We start from the raw sequence: 14,656 nt of genomic DNA on the forward strand, positions 1-14,656 counted from the left end.
TTAGGAAGGCATACAGTGTTTTAGCTTTTATTAATAGAGGGATCTAGTTCCGGAACCAAGAGGTTATGGTGAAGCTGTACAAAACTCTGGTGTGGCTGCACTTGGAGTATTGTGTACAGTTCTGGTCACCGCATTATAAGAAGGATGTGGAAGCTTTGGAAAGGGTGCAGAGGAGATTTACTAGGATGTTGCCTGGTATGGAGGGAAGGTCTTACGAGGAAAGGCTGAGGGACTTGAGGCTGTTTTCATTAGAGAGAAGAAGGTTGAGAAGTGACTTAATTGAAACATATAAGATAATCAGAGGGATAGATAGGGTGGATGGAGAGAGCCTTTTTCCTAGGATGGTGACGGCGAGCACGAGAGGGCATAGCTTTAAATTGAGGGGTGAAAGATATAGGGCAGATGTCAGAGGTAGTTTCTTTACTCAGAGTAGTAAGGGAATGGAACACTTTGCCTGGAACGGTAGTAGATTCGCCAACTTTAGGTACATTTAAGTCGTCATTGGATAAGCATATGGACGTACGTGGAATAGTGTAGGTTAGATGGGCTTGAGATCGGTATGACAGGTCGGCACAACATCGAGGGCCGAAGGACCTGTACTGTGCTGTAATGTTCTATGTTCTATAATATCTGGACAAAGAACACTGTTTAGTTCATCAACCCAGTGTGCGCCCATATGTCCTCAAAAGTATCCAGTCTTCTCTTTAACAATCTCAGGTATTTGACCTAACTACTGTCCTGCAACTCACACCAGTTTTGTTTGTTAATCAGGCCCAGTAGAAAGAACTTCCTGATGTACCTTTGATGTGATAATGGGAACTGCAGATGCTGGAGAATCCAAGATAACAAAGTGTGAAGCTGGATGAACACAGCAGGCCAAGGAGCATCTCAGGAGCACAAAAGCTGTTGTGCTCCTGAGATGATGCTTGGCCTGCTGTGTTCATCCAGCTTCACACTTTGTTATCTCTTATTCCTGATGTACCTCCTTAGTTTCATATTGTTCTGCATAACAGGACTGATTCCACTAAATAAAAGTTTTAAGGAGCTGTGTACAGGCATGGATTTGCTAAGTTCCTTAATGAACACTGCTTCCCTTTGTATTCTTTCTGGTGTAGCCTTACAGTGCTATTATAATTTAACTTGAAGTGGTGCTTTAATTTTTGCACAGCATTTCTAACTTATTCAGGTCACTTTTTTTGTATGCGTTCATGAGATGGGAATGCTGCTGGCTAGGATGGAATTTATTGCCCTTACCAACTGTCCTGGAGCAGGTGGTAGTAAGCTGCCTTCTTGACGTGCCTTCCATGTGACTGCAATTCTATCCAGCTCTTTCTAATCAACCAACTTTTTCCAATTAAATACTAACTCCATCCCCTAACTGTCTTGAGATACTTTCCCACTATTGAACTTAACTGACTGGTGTGAGATTGTTGGGCTTATCCTTATAACGTTTTTTGAACAAGGGTGTGATATTTGCAATTCTCCAGAGTTTTGGCACAACTCCAGTGTCCAGGGAAGACTGAAAGATTATGGACAGATTTCCTGCAATTCCTGCTCCTACTTCCTTCAATATCCTTGAATGCATCTCATCTGGTTCCAATGCTTTGTCAACCCTAAGTATCAACAGCCAAACCAACACTTTTTCCTTATCAGCTTTTAATGTTTATAGTGACTGAGTTTCTTCCTGTCACCATGGCTTAGGTAGCATGTACCTCCTTGGTACTGACTGATGCAAAATATTCATTTACTACCTCAGATATACCTCATGCCCTCCGTATGAATACCTTTCTGGTCCTTAGTTGGCCGTACCTCTCCTTTTCCCATTGTTTTACTGTTTATATGTCCATAGAGACTTCTTCAGAACTGAAGAAGATTCATAATGGACTCAAACATTACCTCTGTTTTTCTCTCCACAGATGTGGCCAGACCTGCTGAGTTTCTCCAACACTTTGATTTTATTACTACATTTTAGGTTTTACTTCTTAATTTAGTATCCAGCTCTCTAAATTATGACTGTAAGACCATGTTCACATTCTACGTACATCATTGGCACTAACACAGATCATAACTTCTGTTTGTTTGCTGTCCTCTCCCCGAAAAAAATATTCTTCAGCTGCAATGTGACACCCTTGACCCTGGAACCAAGGAGATGACATATCATCCTGGAGATATTTTGATGGCACAGAAATGCTTGTCTGTTACCATAATGAATCCTCTATTGTAGCTATTCCTCATTTCTTCTTCCTCCCTTCCTATACAGCAAAGCCACTCATGGTGCCACAGGTGTCGCTCACACTGCACCCCCTTGAGAAACCAACACTGTCATCAGCTTCCAAAGCAGAAAGCCAACTTGTGAGCAAGATCCCAGGGGACTCCTTAATCACTAACCTGTTTGTTTTGGACTAACTGACAGTCATCCATTCCCTTTCTGCTCCCAGACCCTTAAGGAGCAGTGTTATTGCTTCTCTGAAAATATCCATGAAGCGCAATCTTGTGGATCCACCGTGGTGATTCCAGCTAGCAATGAATCTCCACAACCCAGGGCTCAGTTTCTGCTGCTGGCACTACTTCTTAAACATGTTGTTATCTAAGACAATATGGTTCAATACTTTCCACATATTACAGGCCACACAATTCACTTGTTTGACCTGAGGTGCCATATCTTAAGTTTGTTTCCCTTATATTAACTTTATTCTGCATTGGATTACTTATATTTATTTTACTATATTAGCCCGATATTGGCCCTGACTTTCCCTATTTCTGGCATCTCTCAGTTAAATCCAAACAAAGTATGTTTTTCTAATTAACAATTTAATTCCAATTCACATGTAAAGATAGATCATAATAGAAAGTTATTACTAATCAATGAATTTGATGAGCAAAAATGTAGGAAACAAATGCACGTCCTCTTTGTGGTTCAAAGTTACCACTCAACACACTCTCCTTCTTGCAATAAAGCTTAGTTAAAGCTTCTTTGTCATCCTCTGCACTGAATTCCCACATTGAATGGTATTCCCAGGTAAACACTGAAAGAACTGCAGATGCTGTAAATCAGGATCAAAAACATAAGTCGCCGAAAAAGCTCAGCAGGTCTGGCAGCACCTGTGAAGAAAAAAAAATCAGTGCTAACCTTTTGGGTCCGGTAATGCTTCCTCAGTTCTGAGGAAAGGTCACCAGATCCAAAACAATAATTCTGACTTACTTCTTCACCGATGCTGCCAGACCTGCTGAGCTTTTTCAGCAACTTCCCTTTTTGTTCCTGATATTCCCAGGTATGCTCACTTAGCCTCTGTCTCCTTCAGGCCAAGTCTCCCTCATGCTTACTGACTGAGCATTCCAATTGACCCAAAGTATAAATACTTCCTCATAAATGGTATTATTCTTCTTTGAGTGAATGCTTCTATTGGAAACTGTGGAATTTGTCAACATATTCAGGAATTCTCAGAGTGAAGTAAGAAAATCATCACACAGTAGATGTAGGAAAGTTTAAATATCCACACAGAGATAGTAAGAGCTGCCGACGCTGGAGTCTGAGATAACAAGGTGTAGAGCTGGAGATACACAGCAGGCCAAGCAGCAAAGCTGATGGTTTGGGTCGGGACCCTTCTTCAGAAACTGGGCAGGGGGAAGGAGGCTCTAAAATAAAGATAGAAGAGGAGGGGTGGGGCTGGGGAAGGTAGGTGGGATAGCGATAGATGAGTGCAGGTAGGCAGTGGTGGGGGTTGGTCAGTGAGATTGGAGGAGCCGATAGGTGGGAGAGAAGACTGACAGGTTAAGGAGGTGGGGATGAGAGGGAGGGTTGGTCACAGTTCTGTTTCACTTCATTACGTTTGAAATCAGTCTTTAAAACATACAGAAAACAAAAAAAGTGGAGTTGTTAGAAGTGAAATGACCACTCTGTTTATTTCAAATGTTCCTATATATATAGACGTTTGGATTGTGAATCACAAACTAATTCTTTGACTTTATTAGTTTCTATAGTGTAGGAATAGAAAGATATTCTATGATCATGTCCTACCAGTGAATAAACTATGCTAGAAAGAGTATTCATTAGAGTTAGGACTTTAGTCCTGAATTTCTGGCCTGTACTTTCAGTGGGCAGAGTACCTGCTGGGAGCATAGAATTTACTCTATGGTGAGTGCACAACACCAACCATAATAATTATTTGTAAAACAGCTAATATAGATCAAGCCAATGTAGAACTAAATTATACAAATAATACAGCTCACAAATAATATAAATGTCAAAATAAATTGCAATCACTGATATGAAATGTGCAAAGTTTTCTGGCTGCTTGTAGCCTTGGAAAAGTCACTAAAATTGATCATTAACACACTTGGAAACAAATAAACTCTCAGTTTCTCTGAATGTGTGTCCCCTTCCTTTTCTTTGAAAGTGTATGTTTTTGTCGATCCAGTGCAGCTCAGTCCACTAATTCCCTTCCACTGAATTAATTGTTGCTGTTATTTTTCACTTTCATTTTTTAATTCAAAGAACTGAATATTGTATCAATATGCATTTTACTTTATAGCTACATCTTAAGTTTCCATCCCTTGAAAGTTACTTGAAACCAGTAGGTGAACTGGGACAATTTGATCCATTGTTCAGTGATCATGTGATTACGCAAGAGAATGCAGAGCCCCAATTATTAATTTTAAATTTAGAGTGAACAAACAGCTTTCAATAGCCATCTACTGACAAACCCACAAAAGCACCTCAATGTTCCCAGGCAAAATAATTTAAATTGCTATTCTAAGATTGGAGTCACAAATAAGTTAAGCATTACATTAACTGAGTGATCGTACAAAACAAATTCACCGACTGACTGTGGAAAAAAAAACTGATGGATATTTCATCACTGTCACAGTTATGAAGTGATTACAACACAGACCTACCTGGAAATCCTGATCATCAATAGCAAACCTCTCTCTCAAATTCCGGAACACCATGGGGCAGTACTCCTTAAACTTAAAGTGACTTGGCATATTCTCCCTGGTAAATAAATGAAATCTCTTAGGTAATGTCTGCATTAATAAAGGTCAAGCCAACTAGTTATGAAGGGAACAAAATTGTCTATTACTGAAATAAAAAGAGACAGCTGCATTTTCTTTATTAAAAAAGTAAACTTTTGACACCTCACACAGAAATCAAGGTAAAGTGCAGGTATATTAGGGGTAAATAATGAAGGATGGGGATACTAATCCTAATTCTGCCTACATTGTAAAGTGAGCTTTCAGTGCTGTGCATTACATTATTATTATTTATAGACTTTAGACATTAGAATTCTGGCAACTGAACACCTTGATTTTTCAGTTGAACGAAGAACAAGTAAATTTGTAAAGGGTTGATCGTACCCGACAAATCCGATTGAAATTTTTGAAAAGGAATCTAAAGTAGTGGACAGGGTAATGTCTGTTGTCATGACTATGGACTGGAGAAAGTATTCTCTCATAAATGACTGTTAGCTAAATTTGAAGCCCATGGAATTATTGGTAAATTTTTGATCCGTGTAGCAAGTTGGGTAAGTGACAGTGAGCAGAGAATAGGGATAAAGGGCAATGACTCTAATTGGCAGAATGTAAATAGCAAAGTCCCATAAGGAAATACATGAGGGCCTTAACAGTTTTTTGTATTGAATAATAACTTGGATGAGGGATACAGAGTCACATACCCAAATTTACAGATGTTACAAAGTCAGGCAGCAAGGTAGGCTCTGCAGTTGAAAATGGAACATTAAGTCGGTCAATATCTTTTCACAAATGAATGGGTAAAAATATAACAAATTGATTTTAACGTAGGCAAATGAGATTATCCACTTTTAACCTAAAATGGATAGGAAATGGTACTTTTTGAATGGCAAAAAGCTAGAAACTAGGGGGAGTCCAGAGACATAGGGTCCAGGTATTTAGATGATTAAACGAACACTTCCAGACAATAGTAAATAAGCTAATTGAATGCTGGTCAGGAGTACTGTGAACAGTTCTGCGCAGCACACATTCAGAAGGATGTATTGGCTTTGAAATGAGTATAATGTAATTATATCATAATGATAATTTAAACTTTGAAGTCAAACTAAGACAGAATACGCAAAGTAGGATTGAATTCCTCAGAATTTGGAAAGTCAGGGATTGATTTGATTGAAGTTTCCAACTATTAAACAGATAGCTTCTTTGTAGCCTATTTCCACGTATCCAAATCAAGGACTGTAAGGACAAGATAACACAGTGTGGCGCTGGAGGAACACAGCAGGCCAGGCAGCATCAGAGGAACAGGAAAGTTGACGTTTTGAGTCAGGACCCTTCTTCAGAAATGTTGCTCCTCTGGTGCTGTCTGGCCTGTGTTCCTCCAGCTCTACACTGCGTTGTCTCTGGCTCCAGCATCTGCAGATCTTACTATCTCCTAAGTCTATTGGATATTGTACAAAAATTAGAGCCTGACATTTCAGGAGTCAAGTGAGGAAGTAGGTCAATACATGGTACAAGTTTGAATATGCTTTCACAAAACAAACCAATTTAAAATCTGACATGGTACACTTCTGGTGTTCTTTTGAAAAAGGGAAATGGGCAAAGGTGGGTATTTGGGGAAAAGTAAGGATGAAAGGTCACAATAGTAGGGTCAAAATTCAAGTGCTTCTTAGATTCTGAAGTGCTCCAGTTATTTCTTCCTGGCACGATTGAATGCTTTAACAAGGCTGGTTTTGGGAACATCAGTTCAGCAGTTATGACATCCTGTGTGTAAGCATATTATTCATTGCTACAGAAAGCAAGGAGATAAGGGAAACTAAAGGCCAGACAGGACAGTTGAGTCACCATGAAACCCAGCAGACCCAAGGCTGAAAACTGAGATAATGGGAACCTACATGAAGTTGAAAATTATAGAAGAGGGTGTTGCAAACTCTTTTAATTGGAAAACTGAGAACTTTGCCCTTGCATTTACTAGAATAAAATCTTTTCTTCCTTGACTTTTTCAGACTCCAGAGTGAGGTTAGGTTACAGATTGGCCACAAACTCGTCAAAATATAGACCAGGCGCCAAGGACAAAATGGCTTAATGCTATAGCTATGTTAAACAGCTTGAGGGCAAGTTGGAAAGTACATAAGTATTGTAGATTTGTTGGAACAAAGGTATCTTTCCACAGTACTGAATAAAAAGCCAGGTAATGCTACTGTACCACAGTGGTAGGAGGGCGCAATTAGAGAATGGCAAGTTTACAAAGGCATTTCCATTATAAAATTATATGTAGGAAGTTGTAATGGAAAAACTGACAGAAGTTTTACAGGGTTGAAAGTTTTTAAATATAGTGTAGATGCACATTTGATGGATTGTTTGATGCAGTGAATTAATAACGCCCACACTTCTGGCTTCGGAACTTGAAAATATTCACAATGAATGTTCTTGTTTGAAGGCGAAAAATTATATCTGTTTTGCAAGTACTATCAAGTTGAAGGTGTACCTGTTATAGAAGTCCTTGATATTGAGTTCTTCTAATTTCTCGTTACAATGTACTAATAGTATTTTCTCCCAGTTTATCTCCTGTCACACTCCTGTTAATTTCATGTTTTTTTCATTCTCTACCTGCTGTAACTTTCAGCTCCTTCAAATATCTGCTGTGTCTGAACCTGCAAATATCTCCTCATTCCCTCTGATCTCTCTAGACTTCATATGGCATTGAAGGACCACATAGCTACGTTCAAAAATTCTCATTTACTAAATGGCAATCTCACCTCTCACACCTTCTCAAAGCCCCTTGCAACCTTCCAGCTGTGCAGAAAATTTAGTTTTTTCTGCCTGTGATAGACATCTTTCACAGTCGTAGCTTTTGAGCAGGGAAGCCAATTTCAAGTCATCAAGAGATATCAATTGTTTTTTCTAGGGTTGCAGATACATAAATCTTCAAAGACAGGATGGTTAATAAGGCATTTGGCATGCTTGCCTTCATTGCTCAGTCCTTTGAGTATAGGAGTTGGGACGTAATGTTGAGGTTGTACAGGACATTGATGAGGCCTTTTTCTGGAGTACTGTGTCCAGTTCTGGTCACCCAGTTAAAGGAAGGATATTATTAAGATGGAGAGGGGTCAGAAGAGATTTACCAGGATGCTGCCGAGTTTGCAAGGTTTGAATTAGAAGGAAAGGTTGGATAGGCTGGGATTTTTTTCCACTGGAACATAGGAGGTTGGCATGTGACCTGATAGAGATTTACAAAATAATGAGAGGTATTTTTGAGTTGATGGTAGTTGTCTTTTCCCTAAGATGGGGAATTTCAAGACAAGGGAGCACACTTTTAAGGTGAGCGGAGAGAGATTTAAAAAAGGCATGAGAACTTGTTTTTTTACATAGAGGGTTGTTCACATGTGGAATGAACGTCCTGATAATGTGGTGGATGCAGGTGCAATTACAATGTTTAAAAGATATTTGGGGATGGATAAATGATAGGTGGGTGAGGCTAGTTTAGCTTGATATTATGTTCGGCAATGGACTGGTTGGACTGGAGGGTCTGTTTCCACGCTGTATGACTTTATGACTATTTCAGCAGCTGCTCATCTTACATAACAAATAATTAAAACCATCTAATGGGTGTAGCTTACCCACCAAATTAACGAAACTGATCATTTGGGAGATAAAAGTCAGGAAGGAAACTTCCGTGAAGTGTGATGTATAAATGCATATATTTTTTCTTGCAGTTGAGTGACTCTCTCCTATCTACTTGAACAACTAAGACTTGGTTTATGATTTTGTCTCTGACAATGGAGTATTCCTTCTATTAATACAAAATTGAAAAAAAATTAGAGAAAAATGGTATGAGTGAATCTGGAAATTAAAAGATTACATCTTACACAAACACGAAGTACTGTAAAAGTACAGTATATCAAATGGGAATTCACAAGTAAAAACAGTCAAAATTGCATTCTATGATTATTCCAATTATCCCATAAATCATGATTTGTTAAAGATTACAAGCAAATGAAATGCTTTCCTCTAAGTAAAGTTGTGAATCATTGACCCTCATAATACATGTTTACACCTATGACTACAGGTTTATGATTTCAGTAAATCATGAAATTTAAAAAGAAATTTTTCATGGGTTGTGAGCATTGCTGGCTGGCCAGCATTTACTACTCATCCCTAGTTGCCCTTTAGAAAATGGTAGTGAGCTGCCTCCTTGAATCACTGCAGTCCATGTGCTGAGTTGAGCCACAATTCCTTTAGGGAGGGAATTCCAGGATTTTGACCCAGTGACAGTGAAGGAACAGCAACATATTTCTAGGGTAGGGTGGTGATCAGATTGGAGGGGAACTTGCAGATGATGGTGTTCCAATGCATCTGCTGCCCTAGCCCTTCTAGATGGAAGTTGTCATAGGTTTGGAAGGTGCTATTTTAAGAACTTGTGGTGAATTTCTGCAGTGTAACTTGTAGATTGTACATACTCCTGCTTCTCAGTGTTGGTGGTGGAGGGAATGGATACTTGTGGATGTAGGCTGCTTTGTCCTGGATGGTGTCAAGCTTCGAGTGTTGTTGGGGCTGCACCAATCATGTAAGTGGGGATTATTCCATCACATTCATGCCTTGTAGATGACAGACAGGCTTTGGGGAGTCAGGAGGTGTGTTACTCGCTGCAATATTCCTAGTCTCTGACCTGTTCTTATAGCCACTGTATTTATATGGTGGGTCCAATTGAGTTTCTGGTCAACAGTAACCCCAAGGATGTTGATAGTGGGGAATTCAGCCACTGTAACATCATTGAATGTCAAAGGGAAGTGGTTAGGTTGTCTCTAATTGACTGGCATTTGTGTGGTGTGAATGCTACTTGCCACTTGTCAACGCAAGACTGGATACTGCCAAGATCTCATTGCGTTTGGACATGGATTGCTTCAGTATCTGAGGAATCGCAAATGGGGCTGAACATTGTACAACCATCAGTGAACATTGCTACTTCTGATCTTTAGATGGAAAGGCGGCCTCGGTCTTGAGGAACTCGCGCAGAGAAATCCTGGAGTTGAGATGACTGACTTCCAAAAGCAGTACCACATATAGGTGGAGGCATTTCCTCCTCTGAGAGAGAATTGCCCACATCGTTTCGTACATGAAACACTACTATGCAAAGGCTGTAAGTAAGAATCTGTGGCAAATCACAGCACATTTCAGTGCCTTTAATAGAATTATTCTTCAACTTAATTAAAAATTATTTAAAGAATGCAAGGTAATAAACTTACTTATTGAACAGGTGGTTATCCACTTTTATCTTGCTATAGGCTTTGAAATCATCTGGCATCAACATAACTGGAATTTGGACATGACTTAACTCATTGATCTGCAAAACAAAATAAGAATTTGTTCTAGATAATACCATTGATTTTATGATTAATATTTTCGATCTATTATGTTCAGAGAAATTGTGACAGCTATTCTGAAGGGTCACTGGGCCCAGTACATTAACTCTGTTTTCTCTCCACATATGCTGCCAGGCCTGCTGAGCTTTTTCAGCAAGTTCTGGTTTTGTTTGTTTTTTTTGTGTGTCAGAACAACTTTCAGCCAGCTAAAAGACAACAGAAAAGAAAATGCAACTGAGACCTTTTGTTTAGAGCATCTATATTTTTAAAAGTTTAATATCTCAAATGTTACTACTGAGAAACCAGGTTTGGTTTTCTTGAGTCTGTTTTCAGCAGAGCTGACCTCTAATCTGTCATTAATAACTAATATTAGCATCTACTTTGCACTTCCCTCTTTTGTCCATGACCATTCTGATTCCCTTCAACTTTTGTTCAACATTACCTGTGATTACGAATCTCCCTTGACTTCTAATCTTTCCCTGACATTTCCCCTTCTGCTCCACACCCCAGCCACTTTGAATTTTAAAAAGAAGTCTCTTTATTTCCATCCTGGATTTCATAGTAACTATGTTCTAATTTTTGTCCAGTAGAAAGTATCCTCTTCGCGTTACTCTGTTCATAATTTTAAAAGCCTTAACCAAGTCTCCTCTAAGTCTTCTCTTTATTTTGCATTTTCTGTGTTTCCATGTCTTTCTCACAGTATGGAGACTAAAATGTGCACCTACATGTGCCCTGACCATAGTCCTATGAAGTCTAACATAACTTGATATTTAAAAAAATTCTGCCTTTGAAAATTGAAATATCTACAGGTTCTGCTTTGTCCTGTTACCTAAATCTTCAAAATGTTCTGATAAATTTATCATACACAATCTTCCTCTCATAAAACAAAGCTGACTTTGGTTAATTATATAATGATTTTCAAAGCAAAGCAACCAGTTTCCTTTCAAGACTTTCCTGACAACTGGCATTCCTTTTGTTATTATTTTTCCTTTTTAATAATTGTAGAAGCTCTTACTGGCTATTTTATGCTTCTTGTGAGTTTACTCTCATATTCTACTTTCTCTCCATGATTTTTTAAATTAGCATAAACTGGTTCTAGAAGCCTCAAATTTCAGGCTTATGACTCTTCATGGTGGGGAACAGGGGCCCAAACCTTGATGTGGCTCCTCCTGATGTTGGTTACTCATTTTTACATTTCAGATTTATTTGGAGCCATTCTCCCTTATTATCCTCTATTTTTAATAAATTTCCGACCTCTAGTCTGGCAGGATACTATTTGCCTATCCTTACTCCCTTCTACCGTTTTAACTGTTTCCAAGTTCTTTTGTTCTTTGTAATATCTTTTGACTACCTCAGTTCATGTGCTAATCAATCTATTAATTTCCATGTACGATTGAATTACATAACCCTACCCAACTTTTAAAAGTTAAACAGATTTCAAAGGCCTTCATATAATTATTCTAAGGAAGAGTCAATACTTAAAATACAAGTTAAAAATAGAAATTGCTGGAAAAGCACAGCAGCTGTGGCAACATCTGTGGAGAGAAATCTGAGGTAATGTTTTGGGTGAAGTGACCCTTCCTCAAAACCTCGGTTCTGACCTTTGAACCGCTCAGCTTTTGCAGCAATTTCTATTTTAGTCCGATTTACAGCATCACAGTTCTTTTGATTTTTAATTAAAATACAAGTTTTTGTTTTCTCTTTAAAGCATGGATGAATTAGCACATTTCTAAAATTGTGTTTATTTGCTGTGTTTTAAGAGCATTCTAATCATTCAGTACAATGCGGCAAAGCACAGTATGAAATCTTAACATGTCTTCATTAACTTATTGCCTGCTGTTCTGCTGATAAGATGTGTCTGTCTATCATTTTAAATTACTTTGCCACACTGTCATGCCATTAAAGGCAATATTCATGACTGCTTACAGACTCTTTCACAATCTCCATAATCCAGGTCAATGCATATTTAATTATACGGTGTGAAGCTGGATGAACACAACAGGCCAAGCAGCAGAGGAGCAGGAAAGCTTGATGTTTTGGGTCGGGACCATTCTTCAGAAATGGGGGAGGGGAAGGGGATTCTGAAATAAATAGGGAGACGGGGGAGGCGGATAGAAGATGGATAAAGGAGTAGATAGGGCGAGAGGAGACAGACAGGTCAAAGAGGCGGGGTTAGAGCCAGTGAAGGTGAATGTAGTTGGGGAGTTAGTGAGGGGGATAGGTCAGTCCAGGGAGGATGGACAGGTCGGGGGGGTGGGGTGAGGTTAATGGGCAGGGGATGGAGGTGGGGCTTGAGGTGGAAGGAATTGTTAGGGAGGCAGGGATTAGCTGGGTTCGTTTTGGGATGTGGTCAGGGGAGGGGAGATTTTGAAACTTGTGAAATCCACATTGATACCTTTGGGCTGCAGAGCTCCCAAGCGAAATATGCGATGCTGTTCTGGCAACTTTCGGCCACAGTGATACCACCCGAAAGATGCAGGAACAGCATCGCATATTTCGCTTGGGAGCTCTGCAGCCCAAGGGTATCACTGTGGATTTCACAAGTTTCAAAATCTCCCCTCCCTCGACCACATCCCGAAACGAACCCAGCTAATCCCTGCCTCCCTAACAATTCCTCCCACCTCAAGCCCCACCTCCATCCCCTGCCCATTAACCTCACCCCACCCCCCCCCGACCTGTCCATCCTCCCTGGACTGACCTATCCCCCTCACTAACTCCCCAACTACATTCACCTTCACTGGCTCTAACCCCGCCTCTTTGACCTGTCTGTGTCCTCTCACCCTATCTTCTCCTTTATCCATCTTCTATCCGCCTCCCCCTGTCTCCCTATTTATTTCAGAATCCCCTTCCCCTCTCCCATTTCTGAAGAAGGGTCCCGACCTGAAACATCAAGCTTTCCTGCTCCTCTGATGCTGCTTGGCCCGCTGTGTTCACCCTGCTTCAGACTGCGTTATCTCAGATTCTCCAGTATCGGCAGTTTCTACTATCTCTGCGATATGTTTAATTATACTTTCTTTGCCCAATTTTTGAGTCAATGCTACAGTTTCCTTACATAACCACATTGCACTTTAAAAGTGATTCATTTTTTTAAAGTTCTCTCTTTAAATTTCTTAAAGGCCACAAATAACTTTTCTCCCTTCCTATACTTCTTATTCACCCTCTCAATATGGCAACAATGGCAAAGAAAAGTCAATACTAAATTCAAATTGATTAATGAGTGCAAAATCATCAAACAATTATCTTTCTCGGTTTCTCGATCAGAAAATATAACCAAAATCTCTGTCATCACGGGGTGTCAACTGCTGCAGGCTTTTTTCATTTTTAAATAGGAAGGCAGTAGAAACAGTAAGATAACAATTTGTTGAATAATTGAAAACAGATTAGAATTCCACTACGTTACTGTACAAATCAAACTGATTATGTAGACAGAAAATGTCAAGCATTTTGCCAAGTAACAGAAACAAAACAGTTCCAATACATATACTCATCATGTTGTAAACAGAAATGAGAAATGGTTCAACAATTTGTCACTCACCATCTTAAACACATCAATTCACCATTTATGTGCAATATGACTCTGGAAAAAATCTGAAATATTTTGCTTTTCTGCCCAAAATAAACTAATTTAGCTAAAGATGACGTTCATTTTGCTCAAATCATTTAGCATTATCCTTTTCCAATACCACAGTTAATTTTAAGAATAGATAGCCAATAGGTACCTTATTCTTCCTCTAATTGCCTTAAAAACAATTTTGAGCTACCATCAGTGAACAAACCTCTAATTGCCTCTAACAGCACACAATAATGAGGGTTCCTTAACATTAAAAAAAACCCAAATACAGGAATAGATATGGAGGCACAGGAATAGATATGGAGGCACAGAAGAAGAATTTAGACTGGATGACCAAAAAGCTGCAGGAAAAGATAAAAGCTGATGAACTCTAAAAAAGATGATAGAACTGACAATCCCCAAGTCAGATCCAGACATTTGAAATGGCTGTGAGCATTTATAGGATAGTACATAGAAGGGTTGGTTTTGGGATGAGAACTTAGGCCCAAGAGGGTTGCAGAGAAAACATGGAATGGCAGGGTGGGAATAAAGTAATAAAATTAAAATCTGTAATACAATGGAGCAACAATGTAGGTCAACAGGCAAGAACATTGGTATGAGCATGACTTCATGCCAAATGGATTTAAATTAGCTTTTGGGAGGATGGATCAGAAGAGTCTCGTAAAGAGGCCATGACAGAAATCTGATCTCAGAGATGAGAAAAGGCAGGCAGAGAAGTATAAGTTGCTTTGGTGCAGGTATGTTCAATTCAATGCAC

General features: G+C 39.3%; 1 protein-coding gene across 1 annotated transcript in view; it reads right to left on the bottom strand.

The window, feature by feature from the left end:
* Positions 1-14,656, bottom strand: part of pip4k2aa (phosphatidylinositol-5-phosphate 4-kinase, type II, alpha a) — a 253,962-nt gene that overhangs the window by 103,776 nt on the left and 135,530 nt on the right. The window contains exons 2-3 of the mRNA XM_048520102.1: positions 10,212-10,309; positions 4,897-4,993 (exon numbers count right to left, since the gene is read on the bottom strand). Coding sequence (XP_048376059.1) covers positions 4,897-4,993; positions 10,212-10,309 — 195 coding nt within the window. The remainder of the gene's footprint in view (positions 1-4,896; positions 4,994-10,211; positions 10,310-14,656) is intronic.

The sequence above is a fragment of the Stegostoma tigrinum genome, chromosome 2 (assembly GCF_030684315.1).
Source record: "Stegostoma tigrinum isolate sSteTig4 chromosome 2, sSteTig4.hap1, whole genome shotgun sequence".
In the NCBI taxonomy this organism is placed as follows: Eukaryota; Metazoa; Chordata; class Chondrichthyes; order Orectolobiformes; family Stegostomatidae; genus Stegostoma; species Stegostoma tigrinum.